Source organism: Thermobia domestica, chromosome 8, assembly GCF_964235325.1.
Source record: "Thermobia domestica chromosome 8, izTheDome1.hap1.1, whole genome shotgun sequence".
Classification (NCBI taxonomy): Eukaryota; Metazoa; Arthropoda; class Insecta; order Zygentoma; family Lepismatidae; genus Thermobia; species Thermobia domestica.
In genome coordinates this window covers 293,332,779-293,347,634 of record NC_137461.1, presented here as the reverse complement: position 1 = coordinate 293,347,634, position 14,856 = coordinate 293,332,779, and the positions used below count along the sequence as shown (strand labels likewise).

General features: G+C 36.9%; 1 protein-coding gene across 1 annotated transcript in view; it reads right to left on the bottom strand.

Moving 5' to 3' along the window:
- The window catches only part of Mcm7 (minichromosome maintenance 7), a 51,441-nt gene that overhangs the window by 14,746 nt on the left and 21,839 nt on the right, over positions 1 to 14,856 (bottom strand). Inside the window, exons 6-11 of the mRNA XM_081770002.1 lie at positions 13,933 to 14,070; positions 13,006 to 13,188; positions 10,776 to 10,989; positions 7,203 to 7,286; positions 6,685 to 6,896; positions 3,425 to 3,606 (exon numbers count right to left, since the gene is read on the bottom strand). Coding sequence (XP_081626128.1) covers positions 3,425 to 3,606; positions 6,685 to 6,896; positions 7,203 to 7,286; positions 10,776 to 10,989; positions 13,006 to 13,188; positions 13,933 to 14,070 — 1,013 coding nt within the window. The remainder of the gene's footprint in view (positions 1 to 3,424; positions 3,607 to 6,684; positions 6,897 to 7,202; positions 7,287 to 10,775; positions 10,990 to 13,005; positions 13,189 to 13,932; positions 14,071 to 14,856) is intronic.

Genomic DNA, 14,856 nt, shown 5'->3' with positions numbered 1-14,856 from the left:
GAGTACATAGCACCTGTTCACTCTGGATATTCCATTTCACCTCTGGCACGAGCAAGATAAAAATGAAATGAAATCTTTTCGTTTAACGTCCCACGTTATGTCTGTTACTCTAAGGGAGACGACGATACAAGCAAGTGAATGGTCATTAAAGAATTGGTAGTATGAGAAACAGGGAGGAACCGGGAGTACCCCGAGAAAACTCACGAACACGATGTTGTCCACCACTAACTTACTTGGCCGGGGAACGAACCTGGAACCTCACGCACCAGAGATAAGCGCTGTACCACTGAGCCTCCTTACAATCAAGATGAAAGACCACTATTTCATCTTTTATTGTTTCAAGTTTGAGGACGGTTATGAGTTGAATTCTCGCGGCACACTCATAGGTATTATTATGTATTTGTATTTATACCTAAAATACCGTGGTATTTTTTTCTGTGATTACTGATCTCCTTCTCATAGAGAAAAAGCTTGATCACTGGTTAATCATTATGCTTATTTTTTATTGTAATTTAAAAATAGAAAAAAAAAATGCAATGTAATGTTGGGTTCAGGTTTTTAAAATATCTTTTTCGCTTTCTTTTTCGAAAACTCTATTCAATCTTTAACTAAGAAGGAAGATCACTAAATAACGTACTAACAATCTCTTTTTCTTTTAAAACACAAATGTAGGTAATTTATAAGCATGTTTGGTTTGTCGAAAGGATTGAATGATATTTTAAAATTTCAAGTTACGAAATAGTCTGCAACAATAAAGAAGCAATAATGGTCATAAAATGAAAACAAATACTTTTTTTGAACATTAAAAATGTACAGAAAAGTAACAAGGTCTGAAACTTAAAATTGTAGATTCGTAGTAGAGGTCCATAGTAATGTTAAATACAAATGTTAATTTTTCCATTTGTCTTGCAATTTGATTGCTATAGAATTAATAATTTTATTTCGATTTCCTCGCGGCACACCAGCGGCTCATTCACGGCACACCGGTTGGGAAACGCTGCTCTAATCGCACATACTTTTGAGCAAATGCAAAAACAAGAGCCAACTATGGACATCATTTGCATAACACAAAGCTGATATAATTAGTTTGAAGGATTTATTACTCATCCCTAGTTTGAAAGAACTAGAGGAAGGTCGATGTTGCCAATTTTCCACTCTATGTATGCAAAGGTTAATACGCATAATTACGCAAGAAAGAGGATAAATATAATACTCCGCTTTAATAAAAAAATGAAATGAAATCTTTCAGTTTTACGTCCCATGGTTATGTTGGCGAGGCTAAAGGAGACCGTGAAGATACGAAATGGTGGAATGAAGAAAGTGGGGGGAAACGGGGGAATCCAGAGAAAACCCACGCACTCGGTGTTTGTCCACCACAAAGCACATTTGGCGCGAGCTGGAATCGAAGCAAGGACATACAGTCGGATCCAGGATTTTCTGAGGGGGGTGCACCAATAGCACCAATAACTACCAGTACATCTGAATTGAATTGGAAATTTTTAAATGCCTTTAGGCATCTGTGGCGTGAATCAAGAAATGCCCTGGAAAGTCTAAGTATCTGCCCTCGGTGGGCAGACTTTTAGAAAATTGATTTAAACTATTGCTTTTGCAAAACCCCTTTGTTTTAAGTCCAAAGGGAAACATGACAGCAGAAATTTTCGGAAAGTGTTGCTATGTTCACTGCTAGCTTCTCACTTTAGGTAGTACATTTACAACGAAGGGAATGGGAGGGGGGGGGAGCGGTGCACATGCCCCTTTGCACCTCACGTAAATCCGGCCGTGCAAGGACCGCATGCACCAGAGGTGAGCGCTCTACCACTGAGTCACCTTGGTCCCTCTGCTTTAATCAAGTATACTATCCAATCTTACAGTGTAAAATCTAGTATACTATAACACACTAAATTCAACATTTGTTTTTAGTTTAAAACCAGGACTTTGAGACTTCTTCCGAAGTTCGTTAAATCGTGGAATGACTCCAGTTATTTTGTAAATGCTAATTCCCGTGATGCACAGTAATACCTAGAATATGAATTGAATTATTCATTTATAAAACAAGAATTAAAATAATGATTCTACGGACATTTCACCACTGAACAGATTTCACTAAATGACATGAATGGAAGAGAATGCCGGAAATTCAAGAGAATCAAAAGAGAAAACGGAATGCATCTTCCACAAAAACTCTGAGTTAAAATTATCCTTTGCTTACGGACTCCAAGCCCCCGCTCCTAGATCAAATCAGTGATACGGGTGGAGAAATGAAATAGTTATTAAATAATTGCAAATTATGTTCAATTAGACTTAGATTAACGGAATTTGAAGCATTTTACGCAAAGCAACGAAAGATTCTGTGTTCAAAATATAATAAAATGTAAGTACATACCGAAAAAAGTGTCATTAATAAGGATTTCATATATCAACTAGCTGAACCTGTGCTCTCTACACATCACATCATTCACATATGAGCATGAATCTCCTTGTCATTCCTCACAACATCGCACATATTCCTTTACAGGCACAAGTGAAAGAGATCTTGATAAAAATCGGCAAGGAGTACCATAAAAGGAAGATTTTTCAGATTATTTGCATCGTTTGCAAGATTTGAGCCTACTTTCGGTTGGAGTTTCTAATTCATGTATGATCAGTGGTTTCTTTTTTTCTCGCAATAAGCAAATACATTACACACACAATTAATTATGTCAGTGATATATGATGTTCATTGGGCAAAGCACTCCAAAGAGTAAAGATTAGTCTTCAACTGGAGAAATGGTTATCCTTCGTTTTTCATTATCATTTGGCTATGAAACAAACGCCGGAGATATACTAAACCCCCATATACAAATGTGTGGTGTTGGAATGTATAACTCGTAAGATACGATGCTTTAATTTCTTAAAATGTCAATACTTTCAGTGTACCCCGAAAAAATGTAATAAAGAAATAACAGTCATTTTTTAAATATTCAATTATAGTGCTGCTAAAATGTCTTGATCCGCGGCAAACAAAAATGCGAACTAAACTCACACCCTCGACACACTCACACCCTCCACACACTCACGCATTGAGCCAATAAGGCTTCAGATGTTGCTAAGCGAGAGAGCTTTGCCGCCATAGAAGTGGAATTCCTTGAGCCGACAGCAGCGCTCAGAACGGAAGGCTAAGTGTCAAGTCAATGTGGTTATTTATAGAACTGAACAATCTACAGAAAATTTGCAATCGATCAGTGAAAATGGAATCTTTCTAGAGCTTTTGGTTTCCGAGATATCTTTGTCAAAACAATTGACCATAAAGATATAAACTTTTCTTGACCACAAACATATAAACCTAACATGTTAATACATAGATAGCAACGTATCACCAATTAGGAGACGTCATATCCAAAACAAAATAGTTCAATCTAAAGTACTACAATGATGTAATACTTACCTTAGATCATTTTCTCTGTCAGGCTTATCTTGGATTAACCATAACAAATCAAATCTTGATAGAAGCGCTGCAGGCAATTGGACATTTTGTTCTATTGTCTTTCTTGGATTGTACCGTCCGTACGCAGGGTTGGCGGCAGCAAGTATACTTACGCGAGCGTTGAGGCTCGTCATAATACCCGCCTACAACGAAAACAATACACGTCATATGAGTATGATTCATATTTAGTATAAAGGTAAAGGATACTCATGGACATTGTTAGCTAAAATTACGATGAACACATTTAGTGTTTTATGGTAATTAATTACATGTACCTGAAAACTTTTATACAATAAACTAAATATAAATCTACTAAATATATAAAACAGTGAATAAAGTTACTGTCTTTTACGCTAACATGTCAATGCTCAGCTCCCAATTTAAAACAGTAACTTCATCACTTATGTTGTAGGTTTACGTAAATGGCAACGATGCATTTTAACATTTAACATTGAGTGTACAGCCCAAACGGCTCGTCCGATCAAAAACTTCACTTTAGATTGAAAACATCATATTTGGAGATGGTTTTTCCTCTTACATTTTGTTGTAACTCTGGTAATAACAGAACTGCTCTATCAGGGAATTTTTGAGACACCCTATATATATCCACCGAAAATTCATCATGTCTGAATTTACTTTGTTTTGCTTCCATTGCACAATGAATCAGGTAACATGCGTACTGGAACTTGTTTTGGGCAGACCGTTTAATACGTTAGTGAATCTTCGAGTCCTTATAAATGATGTAGTTAATTTTGATGCTGTTTGCATGCATTTACATTTGAAATTCGAACCATCTTTAACCAAAATTTTGCACCTAAAATTCCTAGGTTTATTCATTTTTTTTTTTTTTTTAAAGGAAGAAGAGGGCGAGTGCGTGTGATATCGTGTAGTGGATTTATAGTTGTACAAAGATTCATAAAAAGAAAATTCAAGAATATCATGCTCTGATTATTATTACTGTTATTCTGCAAGCGTACACTTTGATCCATTTGAGTTTTTTGTGTAACATAATTGATACTTAAATCACACTCATATCATTTTGCTTGTATTCCTATAACAAAATTAAGATTAAAATACGAAGACAACCCTACACATTACTATATCAAATACTGTTCTCATGTAATTTCATGTGTAGTTTTTGCACTATTGAGAAACACTAACAGATTAACATTCTGATCATTACGCAAAGACTTGCCAAGATGATAAATTATTTTTATCGTTTCATTCATTTGCAAAATGAAGTAATTAGAATATAGAGTGTCCCAGTAAAATGTATACACAGTTTGAATGACTAACACTAATAATTATTAATGCGGAAAAAGTTTCAAAATTCAAATGTAATGTGAACAAATGTAGAAACCAGCCATTTATCGAAAATGTTCAAATTGTCGGCCATTGTGGTCTAGATACAGTTGATCCGGATGAAATCCAAAACGTTCCTAATCGTTGCAATTGGTATTTGGGCACTTTTGTTTTCAGTGACTGCTTTCAACTCATTGACTGTTTAACATATCCCCCACAGAAAAAAGTCCACAGAGGTCAAATCCGGTGAGCGTGGAGGGTACTCTATACTGCCTCTTCGTCCAATCCATCTGATCGGTAGGTATTCGTCAGGCTCTTAAGTCGCGATAATAGTGGGGAAGTGCTGGAAATACTATTTTTAACAGTTATAAGCTGTTAAAAAGTGTAACATTTAAATGTAAAAAATGTTATCCAGTGTATAAACTGAGACACACTGTATAAACAAATCTTTCCAAGCGATCTATACCACTGTTCCACAATTGTCAGCTATATTTAAACACAGCAATTATTTAAGTTGAATTTAAAGCTAAAGATCAACCACTGCACTAGTTTAACAACACGTTATCATTAAGGACGCAGTTTCTAGGAAACGTTCATTTAAGGTTTCCTTCAACTCTTGTTATTGCTTATTAAAGTTAGCGCCTCACTTTAGTAGCAAGGCTACATGAAACGTGGACCTACAGTTTAAGATGCAATGAACTAATAAACTACCGTCATGCGTTCAAATTTCAATGCTTTCTAACTGGAATCAGTGTTCAAATTTCAATGCTTTTTAACTGGAATCAGCATTCAAATTTCAATGTTCTCTTACTGGAATCAGCATTCAAATTTCAATGCTTTTTAACTGGAATCAGCGTTCTAATTTCAATGCTCTCTTACTGGAATCAGCATTCAAATTTCAATGCTTTCTAACTGGAATCAGTGTTCAAATTTCAATGCTTTTTAACTGGAATCAGCATTCAAATTTCAATGCTTTTTAACTGGAATCAGCGTTCTAATTTCAATGCTCTCTTACTGGAATCAAAGTCGGGGTTTCACCCATCAGAGGCTCGCACGAAGGATGTCACTTCTTTACTCTTGTAATTCATGATTCAAATTGAGGATATAAAAATTATGGATTCGTTATGTACCTTATACTCTGATTTAAAGTTGTCTGAAGTATAACACTAAATACGCTATTTGACTACGAAGATCTTAACGCTAACCAGACCTGAACAGCTACATATTTCGGTCGAGAGATCGACATCAGGCGTTAGTTCAGGGAGCGGACTGGGTAACAGAAAGGTAAGCTGGAGAACGGTCTCTATTCTTAGACCAGTTACAAATTTTCTTCTCAACTTTCACTGAATTCGCTCTTATACAGAGGATATAATGCATAACAACGAGTAGGGCACCAAGGATTGAAATCACGGGACAAAAAAATGCTTTATAGCTGCACTAGTTGGAGCAGAAGGAAGAAAACATTATCAGTACTGTTAGTTTTTCAATATACAACTATCTTAACGACCGATTGATACGTAAAAGCAGAATTGCACAATTAATAAACCCCAAAAGGAAAATCTTGTACAGGATTCATTTCTATAATAGAAAAACTGAATGAAATAGGTAAAATATTGAGGTATATCTCAGATTTATTTCAGAAATCATAAAACAATCCGGTATTATCCTACATCAATCATTTTTATCAAGTGACTTTTTACATTTTATACCTTACACTTGCAGCACCTGTTTCACCAGTTCAAGGAATAGGAAATAACAGACAATACTAAATCTGATTATATCGGACAATAATCGAACCTATTCGTCTCTTACTGCTATATTTACAAATGACTGACTATTGCTAAGCATTACCTTGGTGCAAGATATACAAAAATACAAAAGGGAAATTAAATAGCAAGAAATGAAAGATAAAACTATACCTTAGCAATGGAAATAGTCTGCTGCTCCATGACTTCATGAATAGCCGTTCGATCGACATCTGCCATTTTATCAAATTCATCGATGCAACATACGCCTTGATCAGCCAATACAAGGGCTCCTCCTTCCAACACCATTTCTGCTGTCACTGGATCTTTCATTACGGCAGCTGTAAGACCAACACCAGAAGAACCACGACCGGTTGTATACTGACCTGGAAGAACAATTTACAATCGCAATGTTTAGGGTATATTTCTCGGACAAGAAATTTGGAAAGCTATTGATTAAAACATAAAACCTTCTGATCAAAGTACATTTCATAATTTTCGGAATTCTTTCTAAAGAACTTAGTGTTTAAATGTATTACCATTTTTCAAGGCAGATATAATGGAAATTTTAACGGGAAAAATTTAAAATTGTAACGTATTTACATAGATTTCATATTTACAGGATCAAATTCACAAACCCGGTATCACTTAGGAAGTAACTACACCATCTTAATATAATAGGAGATACTTACTTCTAGGTGCCAGCCGATCAATGTACGAAAGAAGCTGTGATTTAGCAACACCAGGATCACCCATTAGACAAATGTTGATATTTCCTGAAATGATTACATACAATAACCTTGTTAGAAAGCAGTAAGCACAAACGACTTATGAAAATAAAAATGGACAGTCAGAGCTTAAAAATGTGGATAACAATAATAAGCCCTGTTACTACCCTTTGTTGGTTCTACAATATTAAAACTTCTTAAAGCAGCCATTTATGTATGTGTACGCTTAATTTTGTAATTCGAATTTAAGATAACTTGTCTGTAACACCGCACAAATGATAATTCATCAATAAATATTCAAGCGTCTCAGAGAACAAGAACTCCACCGTGCAGCACCTGGAAATAAAATTCCCAAACGATATGGAAATTTTAGATACCTGGGCAGTGTAACTTCGCTCATAGTTGGTGTCAATAATCTGAAACTGACTTGAAACAGAAGTAACTTTCAGTTCGAATTCATCTTAGAAGAAAAAGTAAAACTTCTTTAATGAAACCCACAAAGTTTTTTGGAATATGTGTTCCCAATCCAAATAGTAAGGTACCGCGCGAAGATGACTAGCAAGGACAAAAGACATCTCTAAGGATATCACTTGGTTTGGAGGACATTGTTCCTTGTCCCTTAAAACTATATGGAAGTTTAAACTTACTGATACAGTTTGATACATTAATTCACAATGGAATCATCAACGGTGAAAAAAAAGCCAGTTAACATTTAAAAATAACCTTTGCCTAGTGGTACTGAGGAAAAATCTGTCAGGGTGATCAACCACCATATTCTACCCAAGGACCTCTCAACTGAGAAGCAAGAATGGTAATGACTAACTTCCTCTCGCTGACAACATGCTCTAAATGACTTAATTATATTTCGATGACCTTTCACGCAATGTAGAAATTCTGAGTGCTGGATAATACTGACATGCAAAGTGTGACTGATATCTGGTCTATAAGAGAGCAAACTAGTTTTGAGAGTAAAATTACTGACTAAATATGCATATACTAACCAAATACTGACTTCAAAGACTTCAAAATGGATGAAAAAATAAAATCGTAATATTGCGAGCGGTGAAGAAATTTAATGAGACAAGCAAAAAGGCTTAAGCAGTGAGTGCCTATTCCCATGCGTTTAATTTTTGACAGAAGATTTGTTTTACATTTCCATATCCTCCTTCATGTTTTAAATCCTTTTTGAATTTTAAGTATGTTGATGATGGGAAAAGGTCTTCCAAAAACGCTTATTACAACGTACAAGAAAACTATTTTTTGCGGTGAGTATTAACCTATTTACTTGTTCCTCATTATTATTATTATTATTATTATTAAAAAAAAACCTGTTGATTTATTTTGCTTCTATAACATTTCAACAACGCTTTTTGCTAGGTGTAATTACAAGCTGTCTCAATAATATATTAAGCAGTGTTGCAAACTTCACCAGTACTATCTCCAGAAGGAGTTGAGATATCAATTTCCCATAAACAGTATTTGATCTTAACATCTGTTGAAAACTATTTGTGCGACTGGATGAGTACTTACTCAAGCAATTTTTCGAAATAATAGCTTTTGAACAAAGTAAAACTTTCAATCCCTTGTTAACTCCGTTTTTATTCTATCAAAATCCGTCATATCATGAGCATATATCATTAGATATTAAAGTACTTTGGATGTGCATTGTCCTGTCCATTTCACTTGCATTATTACTGTAAAAGAGGCCTCCAAAATTTGGATGTTCATGATACTATAGCACCCTTAGTTTGCAACACTGAATAAGGTTTTTGTTTGACGTGTAGATTTGAAATTTGCAGTAATTTCATGTACTGCCATTTCGGAAAATACAAGGCGCATCCAGAAAGTAAGTCCCCACCCCTTTTTTTCCCCAAAAAACAAACAAACACAGTCAGGACACCATTTATTGGCAACAGGTGCAGCAATGTTGCAGCTACTTTTTAACATAGCAACCACCGGAATTGAAACACTTGTCGTATCGTGGGATCAACTTCTGAATCCCACTGTCGTAAAACTGCCGCCTGCGAATGTAACCATCGCCCGTGACGATCCTGTCGAGGAAAGCATCGCAGTCATCGTGGTACCGTTGCAGAAATGTCAGGGCTGCTCCTGCACGTTTCATTTTGTGTTTGGGTGTCAGGTTTTTCGGCACCCACCTTTTTGAACAGCGGGCGCTTCGTGAGAATCTCATGCAACACGGATCGCGATATCTGCGGAAAATGGCTGTTCAACTCCGTAATCGTGACGCGACGGTTCTCTACGATGCGCTGCCGCACCAGCTCAAGAAGTTCGTCATTGATGAGGGACGGTCGCCCACTGCGCTCTTCATCATGGACACATCGGAAAACTGCCTACACAAGCGACGCACCATCTGCTTACTCATGATGTTCGGCCCATACACATCACAGAGCTGACGATGAATGTCTATTGGTGCAATGCATTCACGAACTTGATCACCGACCGAACCTCGCATGCGGCGGGAGCCTGAACACGAGCTTCCATTTCGGACCACTGCTGCCTCGCTACTGGTACCGGGCGGGAGCTGTCCGGCTGGCATATAATAGCTACGTCGTAGAGCTGTTACGCATGCGCATTGTACACGGTGCATTACGTTTTCTTTCACGGGGAAAATTTCGGGAAACTTATTTTCTGGATGCGCCTCGTATATTTTGGATTGGAAACACTGTTAATCTGGTGATATCACAAAGTACGAGGGGTGATCAGCAAGTAATGTTACAAAGCCTGCAGTGAAACGTGTATAAATTATTTCATACAACCAATAACAGCCAACAGATAGTACATACATTAGGTTACTTTTCGACATATTATATATATCAATGAGGCACTTGTCGCAACGTGGGATGAGTTTGAAGATTCTCTCCTGGTAAGTCTTGCCCTTGCGTGTTCAGACATGTTATCAGGAAAGTGTTTCACCTCGTCTGAAGCGAGGCGACGGCCTCCGATATGCTCCTTCAAGTGCGGAAACAGGTGAAAGTCTCTTGCAGCGAGGTCCGGGCTGTAGGAAGGGTGGTCGGTGATGTCCTAGCGAAACTATTTCAACAGCGTGGTAGTCTTCTGTTAAAACCATTCTACGACATGACAAGATATTAAAGTCCCTCCGTAAACCTCTACAAGCTGCGGTTATATGCTTCGCCCACAGTAATGAAATTACTGAGCGGACTTCTTCACGAGACTAGTTTTCCAAACGAGTCGCCATTTGTGTTTACCTACAACTAGCGCCATAGGTGGCGGATAGCTGAAAATCTACAGAGTTGCCAACTCCATGTAATAAAAATTACCGAAACTCCAGAAATATCGGCCTTGTAACCTTAGTTTTTGGTCCTACCTCGTATGTCAAATAATGCTCGCTGTCAATATTTGTATCGTATAAAATTTTAGTGCTTTTTATCTATTAGTTTAAAAGTGACGCAGTCGCATCGAGGTAAATAGTCCACCCGGTATGTAATGAAAAGGAATATAACGTTACAAAAGAAGGCTCTTGCATTAATTTGTAGATGAACTTAAGCATGCTAATACCTCTGATTTTCATTCCATTGGGATGTCGATCGACTCCACCCACAAGAAGTAATAGAAGCGCCTTTTTGACATCTTCGTGGCCGTAAATCTCTGGAGCCAGGCTACTCGCTAGTTTACTATAGAAGTCCTCTTCAGCCAACTGCTGAATCTCCTCTGGAGTCAGATCGGCTGCAGGGATCTCATCCTCTTCAGTCTTATTCAGACGAACAATGCGCTGTAATAAGAATTATATTTTATTACGTTCAATATATTGACAGTTACTACACAAGGAAGACATTTCTAATTTAAAAATATACATAGTAAGCTTTCAAAATAACAGTGAGATTCCTCATTTGAGAAGCTTACAAAGCAGGCGGCACACATGACAGGACAGGGTTCCTACTGATCTGGAGAAATCTATTTCCCTGACTTTCATGACAGATGTCGGATGACGTTGACATATAAATAAGTAATAAATAACGGTGAACATATATTCTGAGAAAAATAGTAATTGTTCATACATACATTTCACTTACGTCCCATAAAAAATGAAATGAAATCTGAGTTTTACGTCCCACGATTATGCCAGTTAAGCTAAAGGAGATGGTGATTATGAGAAATGAATGAAATGGTGGAATGAAGAAAGTGGGACGAGCCACGAGTGGGAAAACCCACGAGCACGGCGTTTGTCCACCACATAGTCCGCACGGCGCGAGCTGGAATCGAACCAGGACCCCAAGCACAGGAGGTGAACGCTCTACCACTGAGCCACCGTGCCCCCCTTACGTCCCATAAAAATCTGAGAAACGTCCCATACTGTGATCATTAATATCGTCTGAGAATCAATTACTTTCAAGATATGACATTTCTTATACATTCATTTAATAATGACAAGGCTCTTTTATCCCGGCGGGAGCTCATGTGGTTCAGATTCCACGTTAATCAGTAGGTCCACGTCTCATATAGCCTCGCTGCTGAACGGGACGTAAAACTCAATATCAATCAATTCACAAGGCTCTTTTAAAATATCCATATCCACTATCAACAAAGATACGTTACTTATCCAATATTGCAATTGTTTTATTCCCTACGAACATCTGACACTGAAACATACACTACATACAAGACATTTTATACATTCATTAATGAAATGACAAGGCTACACTAAAATATCGACATTTTGTTTCAATTAAGATCTGTGACTTGTGTAATATTGCTTATGTCGTTTTTGATGTCATCAATTTGAATTGTAATCTCCCATTGCTTTACGTACTTCTGCTGTAATGGGTGGCTAAGCTGAAATTGGTGTACAATTAATGCTAGGAAAAAATATATTTTATAAAAAAATACCTATGTGATACTGGCTCACTACACTAAACACGACTGTCGATGTACAGAATAGTTCAATGTCTAACTATGCATGGAAGAAAAAAGGATCTGCAGTGGCTGTATGGCAGTGACAGCTGATTTAAAACGCAAAAGGCACGTTACATTGTATAGGAGTCATCAATGACTTTTGGAAACAGTAGCTTCACAGAACATATGTATATGATCACAGAACTCTTGATGTCCCCCAATGCCACAGATGCTTCAAACAATTCAGCTCTAGAAACACCAATCTTGCTGATCTGTCTTGACAAAAGCACTCCGTTGAGGAAAGTCTTTAACGTCTGTGGAAAATTACAGAGATGTGACTGAAGAAAATGATTATAAAGAGCACAAGACCGCTTTATATAAAGAATTTCAAACCTAAGTATAATGTTGACTTTTTCTTTAGGATTTTTTTTTTTTTTTTTTGGTGACAATCCACTGTGCTTTAGAAAGAATAAAAGCTGATGTGAGAATAAAGCTGACTGTTTCACATGTGGCAGCAAGTACTGAAGCTTTCAGAAGAGTAATGAGTAACAAGTTTCTGCCTTTTTCCATTTATTTTTATATTTTTCTTAGAAAACTGGCAATGCAAAACACAAATCACACGAAAGGGTCACTTTACCTCCCAAAAAAGTGACTCGCTATGAGCCCTGTTTATGCCATAATTTGAATAGCTATATACATTAATTTTATCAACTTTAATAGCTAACATAGAGCCACTATAATGGGACAAACACGTAACTGCAGCAATTGAATGGTAACAAAACGAAGAAATTGCGCCTATTCAGAACTGATGAAGGTGCACGAAATATCGAAACAGCTTCAAGTATAGTCATGCACTACTTACAATGTTTTATCATTTTATCAAAAGAACACTTACATGAGCTTCCAAATATGTTTCAGACAGAAGCCCTTGGGTTAGTTGTCTGAATCCACTCTGATGAAGAGGAAGAAACACTCCTGTGACACTGACGTGATCTCCAGGCAAAGCAATTCGCGTTGTTTCACCTTTGCAGAACACGGTGATACTTCGAGGAATGTTGCCAACAGGAACTTGATCGCTCTATCAAAGAGAATATTTAAGCATCGCATAATCATTTAATTAAGAATATAATAACAACATAATAAAAAGATTTCCGTTTGCCAAATAAACAATTTTCCCCGTCAAGTAAATTCTGTTTAAAGATTATATATATATATATATATATATATATATATATATATATATATATATATATATAGGGTGTTCTAAAAAGGCACCCACGGACAACAGAGCGCTATTCTTCAGACCAAAATAAAGCGAAAATCCTATATAATGGTATACCCTCCGGGGTCTCCTTCAGCTGCTATGAGGAATCAAAAATTTCACCATGTGACAACGTCGTAGATTAACTTAGAACCATTAGCATTGCTCTACGGCTAAGGGTGCTAGTGCCAACGGCTATCAACTTTAACTGCCACCTGGAAAGAATCGAGGTAACTAATTGATGAACTGGTAGCTGTACTGTATGGTTCTATATCTGCAACGTTGTTACATAGTGTAATTTGCGTCCTCAGGCATTTTTTGCTTTATTTTGACTTGTAGAATAGTGCCCTGTGGTCGGGACACTTTTTTAGAACATCCGATATCTATCTATCTAATACGGAGTTTACAATGAAACCGTGACATTACCACTTCAATGCCAAAGTCTCCGCCCACAGAACCGTAGTTGTGCTGAATACTTATCTTACATTTTTTCTTTTGATTGTTTCATAAATACAAGAATGGTATGTGTCAATAAAAAATCTGAACATTTCAACAACTTACATGCTCCTGTATCTTCAATTCCTGAAACTTTATGAACTTCGATCCTCTGGTTTGAAGATAGAGTCGGCCGCCAGATTTGTTCACACGACAATCCTCACTTGGGCACATTTCCAGAGGCTTGAAAGCTGTAGATCCAACCTGAAATAAGTTTCGAATTAACTTTACAAAACTTTAAAAAATACTTCTATACATAATTTACTGATGCATGTCAGTCACTAAAAATAATCATACGTTTTATTGATTTGACTTCTGCAGTTTTCTGAATCTACACTACAAACAAAAGAATGGGATAAGAGTTAGTAATGATAATAATAATAATACTAAAAACCCAAGCTAAGAACAGGTCTCGATTCTCGACTGAAGCGTCTTGTGATCGACAGCTTAGCGCTAGAACGATCGACTGGTTCTAGAAAATCATCTGCATGCTTCTTTGAAACTAAATTTACTAATCTCATCTCAACAATTTCAAAACTTTATCAAGACATACTACATTTTACGGGTAATATGTAACGCAAATGATGATACATTATACAGAGGTAACTAACTAATTAACTCTACGCCCTGTGGAACCCAGGGTTCAATACCATTTTCACAGAAGCTCTTCACTGACTTCTGTCCTTAGCCAACTGGATCCAGTTTCTACTTTGTATTGCTATTCCTGTGAGATCCATCTTAATATCATCCTCGCCTAGATCTTCTTAATGGTAATTTTCCGATTGGTCTTCTACAGTTACGAGTTTGAAACCGTTCCTACTTTCTTCCATTCTGGCTACATGACCTGTTCACCTGAGCCTTCTACATTTGATAAGCCTAACAATGTTTGGTAAACGGTATAAATTATGCAGTTCCTCGTTATGAAGTTTACACTATTTCCCATTCCAGATCCTCTTGGGTCCAAATATTCGTTTCAGGATCTTGTTCTAA